The sequence below is a fragment of the Loxodonta africana genome, chromosome 17 (genome assembly GCF_030014295.1).
Source record: "Loxodonta africana isolate mLoxAfr1 chromosome 17, mLoxAfr1.hap2, whole genome shotgun sequence".
In the NCBI taxonomy this organism is placed as follows: Eukaryota; Metazoa; Chordata; class Mammalia; order Proboscidea; family Elephantidae; genus Loxodonta; species Loxodonta africana.
The window spans coordinates 77,014,312-77,037,136 of NC_087358.1; the positions used below are offsets into that span (position 1 = coordinate 77,014,312).

At 42.6% G+C, this 22,825-nt stretch overlaps 1 protein-coding gene across 3 annotated transcripts in view; it reads left to right on the plus strand.

The window, feature by feature from the left end:
• The first annotated feature begins 12,895 nt into the window (after positions 1-12,895).
• Positions 12,896-22,825, plus strand: part of LHFPL6 (LHFPL tetraspan subfamily member 6) — a 346,496-nt gene continuing 336,566 nt past the window's right edge. Inside the window, exons 1-2 of one of the 3 annotated variants that reach the window (XM_010592648.2) lie at positions 12,896-13,111; positions 14,526-15,097. In XM_010592648.2, the coding sequence (XP_010590950.1) occupies positions 14,713-15,097 (385 nt within the window). In that variant the 5' untranslated portion in view covers positions 12,896-13,111; positions 14,526-14,712. Of the gene's footprint in view, positions 13,112-13,455; positions 13,591-13,623; positions 13,880-14,525; positions 15,098-22,825 lie in introns of those variants that run through there. The other 2 variants (XM_003412634.3, XM_010592649.3) reach the window with 2 other exon arrangements.

A 22,825-nucleotide genomic window follows, 5' to 3' on the forward strand; every position in this document is an offset into this window, starting at 1 on the left:
GAACAGCCAAGAGTAGTTAAGGAAATACCTCTTCACTGGCTTTATTTAGAGCCTCTTCTGTTATCCTCTAATTCTCTCATGCCGCTAACCTCCCTGCATCCCTCCCTTGCTGGTTTATATTAAGAATCTTCTCGTATCAGGCCATTTTATAATTCTGAGAATTTCTCTGTTTTCCGTCCAAAATCACTCGAGGTTCAGACTTTAAAGGAGATATTTCACAAACTATAAAAAAATTTTTTTTATAGTTATTCCCATTTTTATTGCCAGATTTTAAGCGAGTCCATCTTCTCTAATACATGCTGTATAAAATGAATGCCTGCTGCAGACAACCCTTTGCTTAAGAATAAATTCTCCCTTGTCACTATCCTGTCCTCTTTGCTCTGCTTTGTGTCCCCATGTTCTATGTCCAACCCTCTTTGTTATGGTGGTGGCCCTTTGACTGCCAGAGAAGAGCTAGTTTGAATTGTCTACCAGGTACGTATTTGTTGCCAGTAACAGTAAGTTAAACATGTAAGAGTTTATCGGCCTCACCTCCAGAGAATCCAGGAATAATCCAGCAGCTTAATGAATATATCAAGGGTCCAGAATTTTCCCACCTTTTTATTCAGTCATTCTTAGCGTGGACTCTTCTCCTCATGCTCATAAAATGGTTGAAAGATGGCTGCTGTGATCCAAGGTGCCATCACGTCTTCTTCCAGCCAGGAAGTAAAAGAAGGTGGATATTTGTTACCAGCATATCTCCACTTTGTCTCATAGACCAGGCAATCACATGGCCACCCAAGTTTTAAGGGAGGCTGAGAAACGGAGGTTTTTGCTTTTATTGCTCCTATTTTTTAGGAGAGGTAGATGTGGAAGATGTATGCCAGGTGTTGTGGAGTTGACTTCGACTCACGGCTACCCCGAGTGTGTCAGAGTAGAACTGTGTCCCATAGGGTTTTCAGTGGCTCATTTTCTTTCTTCCAAGGTCCCTCTGGGTGGACTTGAATTGCTAACCTTTCAGTTAGCAACCAAGTGCATTAACTATTTGTACCACCTAGACTCCAGACATGGAAATGAAGTTTGCATCAGCAAACTATAGCGTTGGCCACAGATGTGAACTGAAGAGGTTCCCTTCCACCGTCCCTCCTAACAGTCAGAAGTGATTGATTCCATGATGCTTCCTATATTCCACTATTAGAGCCCCTTCCTTGATTTCACATAACTTACTTCTTTTGTTTAAAAGTTTAATACGCATTCTGTGTAGGCTACACAAGGATAATAATCACAATGATATTAATATGTTCATTAAATCCCACCGTTAATGGTTAATTATTGAATACCTATATACTATTGACAAGAACTACAGAATTAACCAGTGTGTTTCAGGTCACTGAGGATATTTTCCTTTTTTTTAAAATTGATCTTTAGATGAACGTTTACAGAACAAACTAGTTTCTCATCAAACAGTACAAACATTGTTGTACGACACTGGATAACAACCCCACGACGTTGTCAATACTCTCCTTTCTCACCCCATAACCAGCTTTTCTGTTCCCTCCTACCTTCTAGTCCCTGCCCTGGGGCGGATGCACCCTGTTAGTCTTGTTTTCTTTCATGGGCCTATTCGATCTTTGGCTGAAGGGTAAACCTCAGGAATGGCCTCATTACTAAGCTGAATGGATGTCGGGGGCCATACTTTCAAGGTTTCTCCAGTCTCTGTCAGGGCAACAAGTCTGGTCTTTCTTTTTGAGTTAGAATTTTGCTCTACATTTTTCTCCACCTCTGTCCAGGACTCTGTACTGTGATGCCTGTCAGAGTAGTCAGTGGTGGTAGCCAGGCACCATCTCGTTGTACTGGACTCAGTCTGGTGGCGGCCTGGACTCAGTCTGGTGGAGGCCGTGGTAGATGTGGTCCATTAGTCCTTTGGACTAATCTTTCCCTTGTGTCTTTAGTTTTCTTCATTCTTCCTTGCTTCCAAAGGGGTGAGACCAGTGGAGTGTCCTAGATGGTCACTCACAGGCTTTTAAGACCCCAGACGCTGCTCACTAAAGTAAAATGTAGAACATTTTCTTTATAAACTCTGATATGCCAATTGAGCTAGATGTTCCCTGAGACCATGGTCCCCACAGCCCTCAGGCCAGCAATTCGGTCCCTCAGGGAGTTTGGGTGTGTCTATGGAGCCACCACGGCCCTGCCTTGTACAGGCTGTGCTTGCTTCCCCAGTATTGTGTACTGTCTTACCCTACACCAAAGTTACCACTTACCTATTGTCTATTAAGTGTTTTTCCATCCCCACCTCTCCCCACCCTCGTAACCATCAAAGATTGTTTCTTTTTGTATGTAAACCTTTTCATGAGTTTTCACAGTAGTGGTCTCATACAATATTTGCCCTTTTGTGATTGACTTATTTCGCTCAGCATAACGTCCTCCAAATGCATCCATGTTATGTGATGCTTCACAAATTCATTGTTGTTCTTTAGCATTGAGTAATACTCCATTGTGTGTATGTACCAGTTTGTTTATCCATTCATCTGTTGATGGGTATGTAGGTTGTTTCCATCTTTTTGCTATTGTGAACAATGCTGCAATGAACACGAATGTACGTATATCTATTCATGTGATGACTCTTATTTCTCTGGTGTATATTCCTAGGAGTGGAATTGCTGGGTCGTGTGGTTAAGCGCTATGGCTCCTAACCAAAAGGTCCGCAGTTCAAATCCATCAGGCGCTCCTTGGAAACTCTATGGGGCAGGTCTACTCTGTCCTTTAGGGTCGCTATGAGTCGGAATCGACTTGATGGCAGTGTTTTTTTCTTTTTGAGGGGGGGATGGTATTTCTATTTGTAGCTTTCTAAGGAAGAGCCATATCATTTTCCAAAAAGGTTGTATCATTTTGCTTTCCCGCCAGCACTGCACAGGAATTCTGATGTCCCCACAGCCTCTCCAACATATATTATTTTCTGTTTCATTGATTCATGCCAGTAATGCCGGGATGAGATGGTATCTCATTGTGGTTTTGATTTGCATTTCCTCTGATGGCTAGAGACCGTGAGCATTTCCTCATGTATCTGTTGGCCACTTGAATGTCTTCTTTGGTGAAGTGTCTTTACATTTCTTTTGCCCATTTTTTAATTGGACTATTTGTTTTTTTGTTGTAGAGGTGTCATATTTTCTTGTAGATTTTAGAGATTAGACTTTTGTCCGATTTGTAATAGCCAAAATTTTTTTCCCAGTCTGTGGATTCTCTTTTTACTGTTTTGGTGAAGTCTTTTGATGAGTGTAAGTGTTTAATTTTTAGAAGATCCCAGTTACATAGATTATCCTCTGTAGCTTGTGTGTTGTTGGTTGTGATTTGTATCCTGTTAATGCCATGTATTAGGGCCTCTGGTGTTGATCCTATTTTTTCTTCTATGAACTTCACAGTTCTTGGCTTTAAATTTAGGTCTTTGATTCATTTTGAGTTAGTTTTTCTACATGGTGTGAGGTATGGGTCCTATTTCCTTTTTTTTGCAGATGGACATCCAGTTTTGCCAGCACCATTTGTTATAAAAACTGTCTTTTCCCCATTTGATGGACTTTGGTCCTTGTTGATGATCAGGTGACCATAGATGGATGGATTTACATCTGGGTTCTCAATTCTGTTCCATTGATCAACGTATCTGTTGTTGTACCAGTACCAGACTGTTTTCACTACCGTAGCTGTAGGTTCTGAGATCAGGGAGTGTGAGTCCTCCTACTTTTTTCTTCTTCTTCAGTAGTGCTTTACTTATCTGGGGCCTTTTCTCTTTCCATATAAAGTTAATGATCAGTTTTTTTTATCTCTTTAAAGAATATTGTTGGTATTTGGATCGGTATAACATTGTATTTATAAATTGCTTTGGGTAGAATGGTTATTTTCACAATGTTGAGTCTACCTATCCATGAACATGGTATGTTTTTCCATTTATGTGGATCTCTTTTGGTTTCTTGCAGTAGTGTTTTGTAGTTTTCTTTGTATAGGTCTTTTACATCCCTGGTTAGATTTATTCCCAAGTATTTTGTTTTTTCAGGGGCTACTATAAATGGTATTGTTTTCCTGATTTTCTTTTTGTCATTGTCTTTATTGGTGTATAGGAATCCAACTGATTTTTGTAGTTTATCTTGTATCCTGCTAATCTGCTGAATCTTTCTATTAGTTCCAGTATTTTTATGGTAGTGTCTTTTGGATTTTCTAAATATGGGTAATTCACAAGTAGGGAGAGTTTAACTTCTTCATTACCAATTCGGATCCCCTTTATTTCTGTTTTTTGCCTTATTGCTCTAGCCAAGACTTCCAACACAATGTTAAATAGGAGTGGTGATAATGGGCATCCTTGTCTTGTTCCTGTTCTCAAGGGGAATGCTTTCAGCCTCTTTCCATTGAGAAAGATGTTGGCTGTTGGTTTTGAATAGATGCCCTTTATTATGTTGAGAAGTTTCCCTTCTATACCTATTTTATTGAGAGTTTTTATCAGGAGTGGGTATTGGACTTTGTCAAATGCCTTTTCTGCATCCACTGAGATGACCATGTGATTCTTTTCTTTCCTTTTATTTGTGTGGTGGATTATGTTGATTGCTTTTCTACTGTTAAACCATCCTTGCATACTTGCTATGAATCCTATTTGGTCATGGTGTATTATTTTTTTGATATTATGCTGAATTCTACTGGCTAGGATTTTGCTGAGAATTTTTGCATCTATATTCATGAGATATATTGGTCTGTAATTTTTTTTTTTTTGTGGTGTCTTTGCCTGGTTTTGTTATCAGGGTTGTGCTGGCTTCATAGGATGAATTTGGAAGTATCGCTTCCTTTTCTATGTTCTGAAATAGTTTGAGCAGTACTGGTGAATGCTCTTCTGTGAATGTTTGGTAGAATTCTCCAGTGAAGCCATTTGGGCAAGGGCTTTTTTTCATTGGGAGTTTTATTATTATTATTGCCTTTTCAATATCTTCTCTTGTAATTCGTCTGTACAGATTTTCAACATCTTTTTGTGTTAGTTTGGGTAGGTAGTGTGTCTCTACAAATTTGTCCATTTCCTCTAGGTTTTCAAATTTGTTGGAGTATAGTTTTTCATAATTCTCTGTTACGATCCTTTTTATTTCATTTGGGTCTGTTGTAATGTCCCCCATTTCATTTGTTATTTGCGTTCTCTCCTGTTTTTCTCTTGTCAGTTTGGGCAGTGGTTTATTGATTTTGTTGATCTTTTCAAAGAACCAACTTTTCGGTTTTGTTGCTTCTTTCTATTGTTTTTCTATTCTCTATTTCATTTATTTCTGCTCTGATCTTTTTGTTTCTTTTCTTCCGGTGACTGTGGGATCCTTTTGCTGTTCTCTTTCTCTTTGTTCGAGTTGTGTAGCTAATGTTTTGATTGTGTCCCTTTCTTCTTTTTTGGAGTGTGCATCTATTGCTTTCAATTGAACTTTGAGCACTGCCTTTGCTGTGTCTCAAAGGTTTTGGTATGATGTGTTTTCATTCTTATTTGATTCTAGGAATTGTTTTATTCCATCTTTGATTTTTTTTTTTATACCCAGTGGTTTTCACTTTGAATGGCGCTGTGGTCAGAGAAGATACTTTGTATTATCTAAATGTTTTGGATTTTGTTGAGGGTTGCTCGGTGGCCTAAGATGTGGTCTATTCTGGGGAATGTTCCATGTGCATTGGAAAAGAATGTGTACTTTGCAGCTGTTGGGTGGAGTGTTCTATATATGTCTATGAGGTCAGTTGGCTGATCGTGCTCTTTAGCTCTTCTGTATCTTTGTTGAGTTTCTTTCTAGATGTTCTGTCCTTTACTGAGAGTGGTGTGTTGAAGTCTCCTACTATTATTGTGAAACTGTCAATTTCTGTTTTCAGTGCTGAGTTCGTTTTATGTATTTTGGAGCCTTATTATTGGGTGTATAGATGTTTATTATGGTTACTCTTCATGATGGATCATCTCTTTATTCATTATATAATGCCCTTCTTTGTCTTTCATGGTGGATTTGTTTTAAAGCGTATCTTACCTGGTATTAGTATTGCCATTCCTGCTCTTTTTTGGTATTTATTTGCTTGATATATTTTTTTGCATGCTTTGTTAATAAATTTAAGTCTTTGTTTCTAAGGTGTGTCTCTTGTAGACAGCATATTGGTGGATCCTGTTATTTTATCCATTCTGTCACACTGTGTCTCTTTATGGGTGCATTTAGGCCATTTACATTCAGTGTAATTATTGAGTTTATTGCTGTCATTTTGTAGGGCTTTTTTTTGTGGTGTTAACATTTTCTTTGTTCCTTTTACTCTCCTGTGTTGAGTTCTGTTTGTTTGTGGATTTCTTTTTCATTTCTTTTGTTTTTGTAGATTTTGTTTTTATTGAGACTTTGTTTTTCTTCTTTATTTTGTCGAGTAGGTTTGTTAACTTTCTTTGTGGTTATCTTGAAATTTACACTTATTTTCCTAGGTTTGTACCAGTCTATTATTACTTGACATTGCCTTGCCTTCCTCTCCATTAGAAATTTCTATGCCTACACCATTTATTCCTCTTTTATTGTACTGACGTTGTTGTCATTTAAAGATTAACCTCTGTGGTTCCCTGTTGCAATTTTTTTGGTTTTTGATAGTCCTCAGGGGTTCATAACCTAGATTGGTATCTGGCTGGTACAATCTTGCCTCCTAGATTTAGGCTGTGGTCTGATATTGTTTGTTCTCAGACTAAAGGACTCCCTTTAATAATTCTTGTAAGTTTGGTTTGGTTTTTACATATTCGCTTAATTTCTATTTACGTGGAAAATCCTAATTTTACCATCATATTTGAATGAAAGTGTTGCAGGATGTTTTTTTTTTTTGGTTTGCAATTTTGTTCTTTCATCATTTTATATAGGCCATCCCATTGCCTTCTTGCCTGCATGGTTTCTGCTGAATAATCAGAGTTTAGTCTTATTTATTTATTTTTTTTCCTCTGCATATGACCTATTATATTTCTCAAGCTGCTCGCAGGATTTTTTCTTTGCCTTTGGTTTTAGCAAGTGCGATTACAATACTCCTTGGTGTTTTTCTTTTGGGGTCTATCCTATATGGGGTTCGTTGAGCTTCTTGGATGGTCAGCTTTTCATCATTCATATTAGGGAAGTTTTCTGTCAGCAGTTCTTCAGTGATCTTCTCTGTGTTTTCTCTCCCTGTTCTGGAACTCCGATCACTACCACATTTTTGCTTTTGATTCTATCCCACATGATTCTCAGGGTTCCTTCATCTTTCTTTGTTATTTTTCTGATTTCTCCTCAAACAGAGTTTTATCCAAGTGTTTGTCTTCACTTTCGCTGATTCTGTTTTCCATCGTTTCAAACCTGCTCCTCAGCCCTTCTATGACACTGTCCATTTCTGAAATCTCGTTGCTTATCTTTTGGACGTCTAGTTGTTGTTTTTGAATGATTTCTAGTTGTGAGTTTATTTTAGCATTTTGTTCCTGTATTACTTTTCTGAATTGTTCCATTTTTTTGTCTGCATTTTCCATGAAGTTGTCTGCCTTTGCTATAAATTTGTCTATTTTTTCCTCATTTTTGTCTGCTTTTTGCTTCAACTCTTAGATTGCTCTGAATATTAGAGATTTGAATTCCCCGTTAGGTAGCTCTAGTGCCTTTTCTTCTACTGGAAAGTCATCTGGTGTTTTATTTTGGACGCCTACTGGAACCATCCCGTCCTGTTTTTTTTTTTTTTTTAATGTTTTGATATCGTCTGCTGTTTTCGGGACATTCAGTAGTTATTTTCTTCGTTTCTTCACTGTAGATTTGTTTGCTTCATCCTGCTTGTTTGTTTTATTTGGTTATGTCTGAGCAGGTGGGCTGTGCGTTCTTTGTTGTTTGCTCATCTGTAGTCACAATACTTTTCACCTCCTTGTCCAATGGGCAGGTCCAGTCAATCAGCTATGGTGCAGTAGGGCAGCTCCAGCTGAAGAGGAAGGGCTGGGACCAGTTGTTTGTGGCAAGTACTAGGACCGACAGGGTGGGCCAGGAATCAGTGCTGGGCAGGCTCCAGTAGGCTGTGCCTGTGCTGCTCGGGGATGTGATGTTCAGTGCATAGTGCAGGTGGGCGGGAAAGGGGGGGAGGTTGTGATGTGTGGAGATAATAGGGGTATGGGAAAGAGGAGAGAGAGGAGAGAGGAACAGGAGCTAAAAACGAATAAGCAAAGAAAGAAAAAAAATAGTGCTAAGGGAGTTTGCTGTTGAAGTGGAGAGAAAAGAAACTGAGAAATGGAGAAAAGCAAAAAGGGTGGGGGAAAAGAGAAAGGAAAATACAAGGAAAAAAATTACTAGATAAGAATTTGAAAAAAAAGAGAAGAAATGTCCCCCAGGAGTCCCAGCGTCCCACCGGTGGAGCACCTAAGACCAGTGAAGTGGCTGCCAGGTTACACGGTATAGCCTAGCTAGAGGACATATAGATGTCACACAGCACCAGGTATTTAGGAGACAGGAAAAGAAGAAAGTATAGAGAGACGAAAACTGAGAAATGAGGAAAGACAGAAAGGGAAAAAGAGAGAGAAAAGAAAAAAAAGAAACTAAGAAAGAATGAAAAAAAGGAAATGCACCGATTGGAGGAGTGGCTCCTAAGCTGTGAAGCTTAGTCTGGCTAGAAGGGGCTCCCAAGCTGCGAAAAGAAAAAGAAAACAAGAAACAAAGCAAACAAGGCAAACAAACAAACAAAAAGGCAGGGTGGTGTCACAGGCTGGGGGAGTGGTTCCCCAGCCAAGTGTGGCTTCACAACCTTTCAAGAAGAAGCAAAGATGGCACACAGATCCAGGTGTTCCAGAGAAAGGATGGGGAGGTGGTAAGAGACACAGAAGAAACCAAAAGAGACAGAAAGTACCAACACCAGCTCAGGAGCGTGGCCAGTGCAGGCAGGGTGAATCCAAGCAGCCTGAGGCCAAAGCAGTTGCCTCCTAGCCAAGTGACTGTGGCTGGTGGGAAGCAGAGGAGGTGGAGTGGGGGAGAAGAGGCAAGTTAGGAAAGTGTATATCGCTTGTTACCGGGTGCTCTGTCTTCTGCTGGGAAATTCATGAAGCTGCTTTCCAGTACTCCCTGTCTGCTGATCTGCGATGTGGGTGGGGCAAATCCAAGGGGCATGGACGGTGCACTTCCTGGCTGGTGGAGCCACTGTAGCCAGCCAGGAAGCTCAGAGGTAGAGCAGCGGGGAGAGAATGAGGGGGTGGGAAAGTGTGTATCGCTGGTTACTGGGTGCCCTGTCTCCTGCTGGGAGTTCCATGAAGCTGCTTTCCTGTGCTCCTTGTCTGCTGATCCCCTACTGGAGTCCAAGATGGTGGATCTGTGCTGTGTTAGCGATGGAGCCCTCAGCAGGTATCTCTCCTCGCTCTCTGTCCTCTGTCAGTTTCTTATTCCATTCAGTGCTTGGCTGAGTTCTTTATCTCTTCATTTGACACTTCAAGTTCCAGGGATGACGTTTGTCTCTGTTTTACTTAGTTTTTTGGGTCTTTGCTGTACAGGGACAGTGCAGTGCTTCTGTCTATGGCACCACGTTGGCTGGAAATCTGAGGATATTTCTTGCCTGTGCAGTGCTTTACCAATTATAAATGCTATCAGGCACAAACAGAAAATTCAACTAACAATGACTTAAACCACTTTAACAACTTATAATTTACTTAAAAATTTTCAAAAATAGGTAAGCCGAGATTTGGTTCAGCAGCTCGACAGTATTAGGGTGCCAGGATGATGTCTCTGTGATTCCCATCATAGTCACATAAAGGCTGTCACAGCTTCAGACATCTCATTTTTTAAGAGTGTGGCTAAAAGCACCCAAGATGGTGAGAGAGCTGTAAGTATTCTCATGCTTCTCTCTTTTGTCAGAGAATACAATCCTCCCACAGGCTTCCTCTAAAAAAAAAAGTGTCCCTTTATGACTCATTGGCTAGAACAGGGTCATGTGGCACTTTAATAGAGGCTAGAAAATAATCTCACGAGTAAGGGAGTCAGAGATGGGAGTTAATATAAGGTCGATGTGAGTTGGAATGGATTTGGTTTTGTAATTTACCAAGTGTGTGGCCATAAGTGCTTTCAGCTTTCCACACTTTTACATTCATGATGTCATCTGATTACTCAGTGGGACTAGCATGTTAACATACTAGAATTCCAAAACTGGAATAGGAGGTATGGGGCAACTGCTACATGGGAACTTCTAGTTGTGAACTAATTTAAAGATCCTTTGGAGGTGCAAATTTAATGCAAGAGTTTTAAAGATAATATGTTTTGCCTGTAAAGTATGCATGCAAGAACACAAGCAGTAATTCAGATGATTTTATAGTTTGGGAAGATGATTACACGGTGGAATGAAAACAGAAATCAGGATACATGGAATCTAGGCCCAACTTTGGGTAAGAGTCGGGAAGAATTCTGGTCCTTGGTTTCCCCATCTGTAAAATTATGTACTTGAATTAGATTAGATGATCCCTGAACTTCTCAGATATGTGTAACCATATAATCATGATGTCAGAAGTCATCAACAAAGGACGTTAGAGCTAGAAGAGTGCTAAAATCATCTATTCTAACCTCTTTCTCAAAGGAGATAATTTGGCTCAGAAAAGTCACCCCATCTGTTCAAGTTCACTTACTTACTTTCGAGATTTGAGTCTCAGTACATAACAACTCATGCTTTCACAAATAATTGATATTGCCTCCTGGGAAAATGTTTTAAATTCAGCCTTTTTCTTTACTTTCTTTTTCATCTTAGGCAGAATTTCTCCTATAGCATTGCTGTACTTAAATAGAAACAGGGAGTGAGACTGTTTAGTCTACCTTTTAGCAGTAAGGTTTGGAATCAACTATTCAACCACTTTGTAATTTCGTATTTTCACCCTCTTCATAGCTTTTTTTTTTTTTTTTAAGGACTAGCTAAACTAAGAAGGTCCTTAGGTGGCACAAGTGATTGCGATCAGCTGCTAACCTAATGTTTGGGGGTTTGAGCCCACCCAATGGCTCTAGGGAAGAAAGACCTGGAGATCTTCTTTCATAAAGCTTACAGCAAAGAAAACCCTATAGAGCAGTTCTACTCTGCAACACATGAGGTTGCCATGAGTCAGAATCCACTCTACAGCAAGGGGTGGAGCTAGATAATTATCAAAAAACCTTAGTATAGCAACTCACAGGCAGGAAGGGATCAATCTGTGGTAACCGTAGTTACCATTATCATCTTGGCAGTCATTCATCTTGGCGTTTAAGATGCCTCCAAACTTGAGAAAGTGTCCTGGACCAACTTCCCCACCAACATGTGTGGAGGGTGGGTCAGAACCTTGGTACCATTATTTGCCTTTATGCAGTCCTATCTGCTACTGTTACGTTACATAGGTATAAACGCTCTGTGTAATCACTAAGAGTATGGTAAATAACTGGGAGTCAGGCCAATCATTGTATGCTATCACAGAGCTCAGTAACTGCGGATTCAGGAAGAATGAAAACAGCCTGGATTTGGGATTCATGGATGGGCTGCAGGGGATTAGGGAACCCTCTGGGATTTCATTGAAACAGGTTTTCTCAACCATGACACTTGGGCCAGATTTTTCTTTCTTCCAGGGTAGTCTGTCCTGAGCATTGTAGGATATTTAGCAGGATTCCTGTTCTCTACCCACTAGATGCTGGTAGCACCTCCCAAGCCATGATAATAAAAAATATCTCCAGGCTGGCAAGTGTCCCCTGGTGGGGCGGGGTCCAGGCTGGCAAGTGTCCCCTGGTGGGGCGGGGTGGGGTGGGTGTGAAGTCCATAAAGCCTAGTATGTAAGTGCAGTTTTTCTGGAAGGCTCATGAGTGTCATCATTTTCTTAAAAAGGTCTATGATCTCAAAAAGGTTGGAATCAATTAAAGTCTTTCAAAACAATAACGCAAGATCGCTCATCTCTAGCTGCAGTTATGGACAAGTAAACACTATCGAGGCTAATTGAAATTGTGCAGTTCGAAAATTTATGATGAAATCTACACCTACCCCTTTATCACTTCAGTTCCTTTGAAAGGGCACTTCACAGATCTCTGTCTGGGGGAGAGAAGCCTGCCCTTCCCAAAGGCTCGCTTCTTAAAGCGCTTCTTCGGTGCAGATACCACAGTACCTACCGAGCGAAGCCCCAAACTTCCTAAGGGGTTAGACCTAACGGCAAGGCAAAGGACAGCTCAAGCCCAGAGGCGAAATCGGGAGCAGTGGTTTCTCATAAAAGAAATCCGGTGGTGGTACTGATCGAAAGATTGATTGGAAGGAGAGATGGAGAGACGAAGAGGACCGGGGAGAGAGAGAAAGAACAGCCATGCCTTGAAAGAGTTCCCCAGGGAGGGCATCTCCGGGAGAGAGCGGCTCGCTGCAAGTCTTCTCCCTGGCTTGTCCGGGAAGGCGGCTGTCCTGCCCCGGTCTAGGAGGTCTACGAGCCCCGAGCTCTCCGCTTCCTCTCCCACCACCGACCTCTGACTCCCACGGCCACGCCGGCCTTGGCACGTCCCAGGAGCCTCCTCCTCGACGCTCAGAAGGTCACTTTACCACTCTTTAAAGTGTTTCTTCCCACGTCTACATCTCCTAAAGGCACTAGGAAAGTCGGAGCTTAAAACCCAAATGCCAGACTCAGAAAAGCAAGCAGGGGACGTGCTGTGTCTTCCACTGCCCACCGGGAGCACCCCAGAAGACAAGCAACTTTCTCCCCGACTTCTAGGTCTGGGTCCGCCTCCGCCCACGCCCCTCCTAGGAGTCGCCCAGAGAGGAAGCGGCCGGGGGTGGGCTGGGCGCCAGCGGGCAGAGGGGAGCCGCGCCGGCCGGCCGCCTCCGTCGCTCTGCTCCGGGTCCCGCGGGCGCGAGGGGAGGGGACCTAGGAAGAGGAGGGCGGCGAACCGGAGGAGGCGGTGCGTGCCTCGCCTGCCAAAGGGAGGTCTGTGTCTGCGTGCGACCCGGCGCCGCGCGCCCACAGCTCGGCCGAGCCCCGCCTGGACGCGCCGGGAGCGGGCTCTGCCGCCGCCTGCCCGAGACCCTCGCTCCGGCCCGGCCGGCGCCGTGCGGGGAAAGGGACGGGCTTCCCGGCGGTGCACGTTCCAGCCGGGGAAAGACTGTAAGTTGCGTGCGGCCCGGGACCCAGGAGAGGAGACGGCCGCGCCCGCTGCCCGCCCGCCATGTAAGTGCGCGCTCGGCCGCCCGCGGCGGGGTCCCCGCTGCCCTCGCCGCCTCTCTGTCCTGGACGCCGGGGTGGGGCGGCCCCGGCTCTGGACCCCAAGCGGGGCGGATCCGCGGGCTGTCCCTGCCCGCCGCGCCCGCTGACGCCGTCTGCCTCCGGGGGGAGCTGCTCGCCTACGGTGACCCCCTCCCTCTTGGCGGAGCCAGCTGGAATGCACCCCCCCGGGACTGACGCACATTCAGTGTCTTCACGGGGCGGGGCGGGGGGCGGCCAGCGCAGGGGGCTGGATGAGGGCGGGTCTTGGCCAGCGCGCCTCAGCCCAGCTAGAGGCGAGGACTCTCGTGCCCCGCTCGTCTTTCCCAGCCTCGTGGTCCAGACAGCCCAACCTCAGCCGCTGACCTCAGTTAATGAGATTTGAAAAAAAAAAAAAAAGTAGCGGGAGTGACACCAAGGACTGGAAGGCGGCGGAGAGGAATAGGGTAGGGGGAGGGTCGGGAGCGCGTCGGGGAGGGAAAGAGTGGGCTTTGCTGGGGAGCCTCGCGGCTGGACTTGGGCGCTCCGGGTGGATGGGCTCTGCGCTTCCGTAGTCATTTCTTTGTGGAAAATCTGGGGAGAGGGTTAGGAACTCTTTTTGAAGGGGAGTGGGTGGAAGTGAATGCACCTGGAGCCCTTTGAATGACTGAGTCCCGGAAAGCGTGCGATACTTTGCAAGCTAGATCGCTCCAACAGAATCGTTGGAACCAGCGAATCAGAATTGCACCTTTCAAAGTAAGTCATGGACAGGCTTTATTTTCGCTAGTGGAAGATAGTCGTCAAGACTGGAGGAATTCTCACATGCTAAGGAACGCGCACTGGGAGTGCCTGATAATAGTGCTCTCCAGCGGGTGTGCCTACATAATAATGTTGGGTTTATGATGCTCTGCAATGGTAAGAAATTATCCTAATTATTCTGTTTGGTCTCATGCAGAGAGCTAATGGCACCTTTAAAGGGACACAGGAAAGTTGCTACAAACTGTGAGCAGAAACTTGCAGGCCAAATAAACAAACTGGCATGGTTCATTTTATTTTAATATCCTGGATTATGTTTACTGCCAGTAAAAATGCTACGTTCCTTTTAACGTGAGTATACGAAATAATTCACTGGCTCGGCAGAGAGAAGTCTTGCATTTAAGTAAACAGCCATCAAAGTTAATTTGGGAACATTTTTGGAGATAAAGACATGAGAAAGCCTGAGCTAGTTTGACAAAACTTCAGTTCTAGACAAGCTTATAATTTAGAGAGAATTAGTTATTCTCACTTTTGAAATGTTGGGACAAGTTTGCGTGTTTATAAATTAGAAGTTGTAGACCAACTGAGTAGGTGTTACCCTTCCCTAAAGCATTTAGTTTTTAACATTTCCTCTTGTGTTTACCAGGGACCATCCCACTTACTCAGAGGAAGGGAAGTTGATGTGCAGTAGGACTGAAGACTCCGTCTGTTACTAACCCACCTGCAGTACAGAGCTGTGGATTACCTTTGGGTCTCGGGCGGTGTCACACCTGCAACCCTCCTACACTCCCTCAGCGCTCACTCTGGGCCCTAATTGCCCCAACTGGTGAAAGATGGCATCCAGCCTGACTTGTACTGGAGTGATCTGGGCTTTGCTCTCGTTTCTTTGTGCTGCCACCTCCTGCGTGGGATTCTTTATGCCTTACTGGCTCTGGGGATCACAGCTGGGCAAGCCCGTGTCCTTCGGTACTTTCCGGAGGTGCTCCTATCCTGTGCATGATGAGAGTCGGCAGATGATGGTGATGGTGGAGGAATGTGGGCGCTATGCCTCCTTCCAGGGCATCCCCAGCACAGAGTGGAGGATCTGTACCATAGTGACCGGCCTGGGCTGTGGCCTCCTGCTCCTGGTGGCGCTGACAGCTCTCATGGGATGCTGTGTGTCTGAGCTCATCTCCAGGACAGTGGGAAGAGTGGCTGGCGGAATTCAGTTTCTGGGGGGTAAGTGACTTGCTAACCTTGAGTTGTTTACTGGAATCCTAGAGCAATATGGAAAATTATGTTTAAGTTGTCTGCTGAGACTGTTGTAATTGACACTTGGAGAGCACTGGAGAAGCAGCTATGGAATGCCTGTGATGACAGATGGCCAGAGTCAAAAGATGTTCACTGGGATTGCTTCCCAGCTTTAAGAATGCTTAGTTTCTGTACACTGGTAGACATAGCACCGTTGGCCTGCTAAGTACAGCACCGACGTGAGGCAGTAACATGTAGATTGTGTGTAGTGTGATAGATGAGACACATTGGATTTTATAGCTTCTTGTTCTTTATGTCCAGCAATAGGTAACTTTACTGGAATCCTCAGGTCCTTAGAGATAAAGACTTCTCTAAAAAGCAGAAAAGAATTTTGATTCAACGTTGTCGTCATAAGCTGTTGATTCTTTTTGATAGAGGTAAAATTGACCCTTGCCCAGTCTTAAACTGAGTTTCTAAGTGATTACTGTTTAAAATTAAAGATCAGTTTTATATTAACAGCTGTGGATTCTGCTGTGATACAAAGATAGCTATAGGCTTAAGTAACTTGTTAAGGCTTAACTTCCCTGGCAGCACTTACTGTGAAGAAAAAATATTTTGCACATGATGTCTGCTTGTCCCAAATGGACTGGATAGTTTCACTAACACCAGAAAGGGTTTGGTTTGTACTTGGGTTTCTTCCAGCAAGTATCGCGTCAGTATCTCTGGTCACATTTAAAAAAATATATATATATAATTTTATTTATTTTGTTGAAGATATACACAGCAAAACATATGGTTTTAATTATACTTTATGTGTTTTCCACTGTGCTTTTCACCTCCATTCTTCATGCTAACTGGCTGAATTTGTCTGATTTGTAGTCTGCCCGGGTGAAATATGACAACCTCCAAGATAGGACAGAGTGAAGGGACATAGGAGGTCTGGGAAACTTACAATATGTATTTATAACTCTGTTGTAAAGTAAGTCTCTTACTCTTCCATTTGGTGGGATTTTTTTAGCCTTTTGTGAGAAATCCAGAAGATGGAAAAAAAAAAAAAAAAAGGATGGTTCTGAGATAGTCTCTGCAGATTGGAGAAACCTCCGAGATTATTTCAATTTATTTAATATAAAGCTTTCAAATAGTGCTTCAAGTTAGAAAATTCTTGTGCTAAAAATGCAAGTGGCACAAAGTTTTGAAACAGGGAATAGAGTTGTTTGTAATCCTTCATTCCCTTATTGGATGTAACTTTCTTTTCACCTGTTTTTCCCTGTGGCTTTGCGCCTCACTCTAGTCTGGAAGGCAGCCTGGGAGACGTAGTCTGGGAGATGTGGCCTGGGGGACGTGGCCTGGGGGACGTGGCCTGGGGGACGTGGCTGTCTGCTCTTTGCTGCTTCAGCGTTGGATATTGGGCAGTGGCCTTGCATGTGAAATGTACACTCTACAGAAACATAGTAAGACTATTAGGAAACATAAAGAAGTTGTCTTTGAAAGTTGGAATACGAATCATGAGTTTGAAAACTTGTTGATACCACAGATTTTCAGTACAGAACTCATGCCAAGAGTATTTGTAAACTTTTTCTTTTAAGAATTAACTTGCTTGCGTTTCACTTGGAGTAGGCACTTTTATTTTCTCCTCTTGTGGTAAATATTACTTTCTATTTTTTCTTCATCTTAGGGCAGAGACTGCTGTTATTTCTGGCAGAACAGGAAAATGCTTACAAAGAGAGATCAGTTTTTATCGAATACCTTTAGACGTATAATGAAAAAAGGTGACAGGAAGTGAACCTGAGACCCATGAGATTTCTGCTTCCCTCCCTCAGCCATGTATAGATGTTTTGAGTTATGTAGAGGTAAATGTTCTTTACAGAAAACCTAAGGGGAAAGACTGTCAGTGAAGTTTTATATTTTTTAAAAAGGGCCGCTTTTTCTTTTTTGTAGATGCTTTTCCTGAACTCTAGCTTCAAGAATTACTGACATCAAGCTAAGGGTCTAGTTTGTAACTAGCAGTTGGCGTTCTCTCATTTCTCATGTATAGTTCTCATGTCTGACAAAATAATTCCAAATTTAAAAACTAAGAAGGTTCTTTTGAGGGCACAACTAAATACATGCTGTAAACAAAGATAAGATTAAGTTTAGAATTAAGTCTGGCAATATGGAAAAGGTAATATTTATAAAAATATGGCATTAGTCACTATCATTTAATAGACTAAACATTTGATGGAAAATGTTTTAAAAAGAGTTCCTCCTGTTTATTTCATAATTGTGTGTTTTTTCATAAAAACTTATGTGGTAAGTAATTTTATTTTCTGAAATTTTTAAAAGAGCTGGGTTTCACAAAAATTCTGCAAAATGCCAAACCACTGAGTTCTAGAATGCCGTGGATTTCAGTGCTTCAGAAATGCAGCCAGCATACAGGATACTCTTCCAGGAGGCTGACTCTCTTCCTAAAAATGATTTGCCCAGAAGGGTTATGTTTAGCTAAAGTTAGGGTTGCTCCAAGAACAACAGGAAGCAGGAGAATGGCAAAACACAGAGGCACCCTGCTTAACCCTTCCTGCTGTGTGCCAGTTTGCACATATGGCGTAACATCAGGCAGTAAAACCCCCGCAGTACTTCGGAACAAGTTAAAGGACAAAGTGTCAGCCTTAGTTTTCAATTGTCTTGCTGTGGTTGGCTACAGGTTAAAATGTCACCTGTCAATGATGGAACAACGTAAAATAAGACTGTCATACATGGATATTTGCTACTTATGGAAGGAACACCTCAAGGAATCCGAGACATCTGCCACTTCTCTCGTGGTAACTTGTATATCAATTTTAACTGTCACTATCTCCATCTCACATAATAAGTCATATTCTTGTCATCATTTTTAAAACTCAGTGTGGGTTGAGTTTTATCCCCAATTGTGTTTTTAAAAGACATGTAGAAAATCTGTGAAAAATATAAACTGTAATAATAATGTTAATAGGCCTATAGTGTGGAAATGAGGAAATAGAAGCTTTCAGGTCTTTCTTGGTTTGTTGGCTTAAATTATGTGTTTTCAAATACTATTGTAGTAATTAAGTACTTTAACAGAATTAAAAAAAAAAGACCATCAAACTTTGTACTATGTACGTATTAGTAAAATGCTCTGTTTACATGCTGTGCAGATGAAGCGAGGTCCCTGGGTGGCACCGACAGTTTGTGATCAGCTGTTAACCAGAAGTTTGGCTGTTTGAACTTACTCAGTGGTGCTGGGGAAGAAAGACCTGGCGCTCTGCTCCTGTTAAGATTAAAGCCAAGAAGACCCTGTAGAGCTCAGTTCTGCTCTGTAACACAGGAGGTTGCCGTGAGTTGGAATCGACTTGGTGGCAACGTTTTTTTTTTAATAAATGAAAGAACATCATAAAGATATATTAATTCTGTCAAGTGGTGCTTGCAAACTTGGGAACTTACAGATTTTGTCTTAGAAAGCTGCTGGTGCTGTAATGAGGGATAAGGAAGAAAGCCACTATTTTTTCTATTGGTGTGTATTGTTTATATTATTTTAAATTTAGTTTGAATGTGAGTCACAAGCATGTATAGAATGGTTGTAGAATGGTGTTCAGTAGCACCAGCTACCTTTCCGGTTCAGATACTCTTCTCACGTAGGCTGCTGTTTGACAGTGAGGTGCTTGCTACTCAAGACGGTAGTGATGGCAGTGTCTTCAGGCAGTTTCTTTCTGTGTGCCTGAAGCCTTTCCAGTGTCTCCTCAGCTCCAGGTTCCACCTGGCCTTCAGGATGAGTGCTTGGGTCTCTCCTTTCATTGTTTCACTTTAAACTTCTCTTGTCATTTGGTAGGGGCCCTGGTGGTGCAGTGGTTAAGGCACTTGGCTGCTAACCGATAGGTTGGCGGTTTGAACCTACCAGCTGCTCTGTGGGAGGAAGGTGTGGCAGTCTGCTTCCGAAAAGATTACAGCCTTAGAAACCGTACGGGGCAGCTCTGCCTTGTCCTCCAGGGCCACTATGAGCCAGAATCGACTCGATGGCAGTGGATTTGGTTTGGGTGTCAAACGATATGCCCCGGTATGCTTTCCTTCACATCCAGGCCCTCTGTCACATGACAGCTGAGTAATGAGAGACACAGTCATTGTTGGCATATTAATGGCCATAGTGACTTTTTAGTGACAATGTCTTAATTAAAAGAAGTTCCCTAATTTTAGGAAATCCAGGCTCCAAGAAGGCCAGTTGGAGCAGCCGGGCTCTTTTTGCTCCTCTTTGAATAGATTACGAGGTCACTGTGAGCCAGAGGCAACTTTGGGTTTTTTCCTTAACCACCCCCAGCTCATTCGGCTGACTCTAACCCTGTGATACCAAGTGCAGACTTCACCATGCAACAGAATCGCCGCAAGGCTTCGTAAAGCACAGATGGCTGTGGCCTCCTCCAGGATTTCTGACTCAGGAGGCTTGGAGTGGGGGCACTGATGCTTCAGTGGCAGCATTCTCATCTTCCACGTGGGACACCGGTTCGATTCCTGGCCAGTGCACCTCATGTGCAGCGACCAGCTGTCTTGTCGGTGGTGGATTGCGTGTTGCTGTGATGTTGAGCAAGTTTCAGTGATGCTTCCAGACTAAAATGGACTAGGAAGAAAGGCCTGGTGATGAAAACCAGCCAGTGAAAACCCTATGAATTACAAGGGTCTGACCATAACTGATCATGGGAATGGCACAGGACCAGGCAGCATTCCTTCTGCCTGGGGGTCCCTATTGGTGGGGGCTGACTTGAGGGCAGCTAACAACATGAAGTTTGGGGTTGTTGTTGTTGTTGTTGTTGTTGTTAGGTGCCATCGAGTCTGTTCTGACTCATAGCGACTCTCTGTCCAACAGAACGAAACACTGCCCAGTCCTGTACCATCCTCACAATCACTGTTAAGCTTGAGCCCATTGATGCAGCCATTGTGTCAGTCCATCTCGTTGAGAGTCTTCCTCTTTTTCACTGACCCTCTACTTTACCAAATATGATGCCCTTCTCCAAGGACTGATCCCTCCTGATAACATGTCCAAAGTATGTGGGATGAAGTCATGCCATTTTTGCTTCCAGGAGACTTCTGGCTGTACTTCTTCCAAGACAGATTTGTTCATACGTCTGGCAGTCCATGGTATATTCAGTATTTTTCACCAACACCATGATTCACAGGCATCAGTTCTTCTTTGGTCTTCCTTATTCATTGTTCGGCTTTCTCATGTATCTGTGGCAGTTGAAAACACCACGCCTTGGGTCAGGGGCACCTTAGTCCTTAAAGTGACATCTTTGCTTTTTAACACTTTAAAGAGGTCTTTTGCAGCAGATTTGCCCAATATAGTATGTCCTTTGATTTTCTGACTCCTGCTTCCCTGGGCATTGATTGTGAATCCAAGAAAAATGAAGGCTTGACAACTTCAATATTTTCTCCATTTATGATGATTTTGCTTATTGGTCCAGTTGTGAGGATTTTAGTTTTCTTTATGTTGAGGAGTAATCCACACTGAAGACTGTGGTCTTTGATCTTCATCAGTAAGTGCTTCAAGTCCTCTTCACTTTCAGCAAGCAAGGTTGTATCATCTGCATATTGCAGATTGTTGATGAGTCTTCCTCCAATCCTGATGCCCCGTTCTTCTTCATATAGTCCAGATTCTTGGATTATTTGCTCAGCATACAGATTGAGTAAGTGTGATGAAAGGATACAATCTTGACACACACCTTTCCTGACTTTAAACCATGCAGTATCTCCTTGTACCATTTGAATGACTGCCTTTTGATCTATGTACAGGTTCCTCATGAGCACAATTAAGTGGTCTGGGATTTTCATTCTTCGCAACATTATCCATAATTTGTTATGATCCACACAGTTGATGAATGCCTTTGCATAGTCAATAAAACAGTGTTAAACATCTTTCTGGTATTCTCTGCTTTCAGCCATGATCCATCTGACATCAGCAATGATATCCCTCATTCTATATCCTCTTCTGAATCTGGCTTGAATTTCTGGCAGTTCCCTGTTGATATACTGCTGCAACTGCTTTTGAATGATTTTCAGAATAATTTTATGTGTTGTGATATTGTATGATAATTTCTGCATTCGGTTGGATCACCTTTGGAATGGGCCCAAGTATGGATCTCTTCTAGTTGGTTGGCCAGGCACCTGTCCTCTAAATTTTTTGGCATAGATGAGTGAGCACCTCCAGCGCGGCATTCGTTCCTTGAAACATCTCAGTTGGTGTTCCGTGAGTTCCTGGAGCCTTGTTTTTCGCTAGTGCCTTCAGTGTAGCCTGGACTTCTCCCTTCAGGACTGTTGGTTCTTGGTCATATGCTGCCTCCTGGAATGATGGAGCATTGACTGATTGTTTTTGGTGTGGTGGTTCTGTATATTCCTTCTATCTTCTTTTGATGCTTCCTGTGTCGTTCAATATTTTGCCCATAGAATCCTTCAATATTGCAATAAGGACTTGAATTTTTTTTTCAGTTCTTTCAGCTTGAGAAATGCTGAATGTGTTCTGCCCTTTTGATTTTCTAACTCCAAGTCTCTGTACATATCATTATAATACTTTGTCTTCTTGAACCACGCTTTGAAGTCTTTGTTCAGCTCTTTTACTTCATCATTTCTTCCTTTTGCTTTAGCTACTGTATGTTCCAGACCAAGTTTCAGAGTCTCTTCCAATGTCCATTTTGGTCTTTTCTTTCTTTCCTGTGTTTTTAATGACCTCTTGCTTTCTTCATGTGTGATGTCCTTGATGTCATTCCACAACTTGTCTATTCTTCGGTCATTAGTGTTCACTACATCAAATCTATTCTTGAGATGGTCTCCAGATTCAGGTGGGATATACTCAGGGTCATATTTTGGCTCTCATGGACTTGCTTTAATTTTCTTTAGCTTTTACTTGAATTTGCATATGAATCTGTGCTCTGTTCTATAGTCATCAGTTCTGACTGAGCTTTTCCATCGTCTTTTTCCACAAATGTAGTTGATTCGATTCTGTGTATTCTATCTGGTGAGGTCCACATGCACAGTTGCCGTTTATGTTGTTGAGAGAAGTATTTGCAATGAAGAAGTCGTTGGTCTTACAAAATTCTATCATACGATCTCCAGCATTGTTTTTATCACTATGGCCATATTTCCCAACTACTGTTCCTTCTTCTTTGTTTCCAACTTTTACGTTCTAGTCAGCAGTAATTATCAACGCATTCAATTGCATGTTCGATCAATTTCAGACTGCAAAAGTTGGTAAAAATCTTCTATTTCCTCATCTTTGTCTTAATGGTGTGTAAATTTGAATAATAGTCATATTAACTCATCTTCCTTGTAGGCATGTGGATTATCCTATCACTGACAGCGTTATACTTCAGGATAGATCTTGAAATGGCTCTTTTTGATGATGAGTGCAGCACCATTCCTCTTCAATTTCTTATTCCTGGCATAGTAGACCATATGATTTTCTGATTCAGAGTGGCCAGTACCAGTCCATTTCAGCTCACCAATGCTCAGGATATTGAACTTTATGTGTTCCATTTAATTTTTGACGACTTCTGGTTTTCCTAGATTCATACTTTGTACATTCCATGTTATGATTATTTATGGATGTTTGCAGCTGTTTCTTCTCTTTTTAAGTTGAGCCACATCAGCAGATGAAGGTCTGGAGAGCTTGATTCCATCCACGTCATTAAGATCAATTCTACTTTGAGGAAGCAGCTCTTCCCCAGTCCTTTGAGTGCCTTCCAA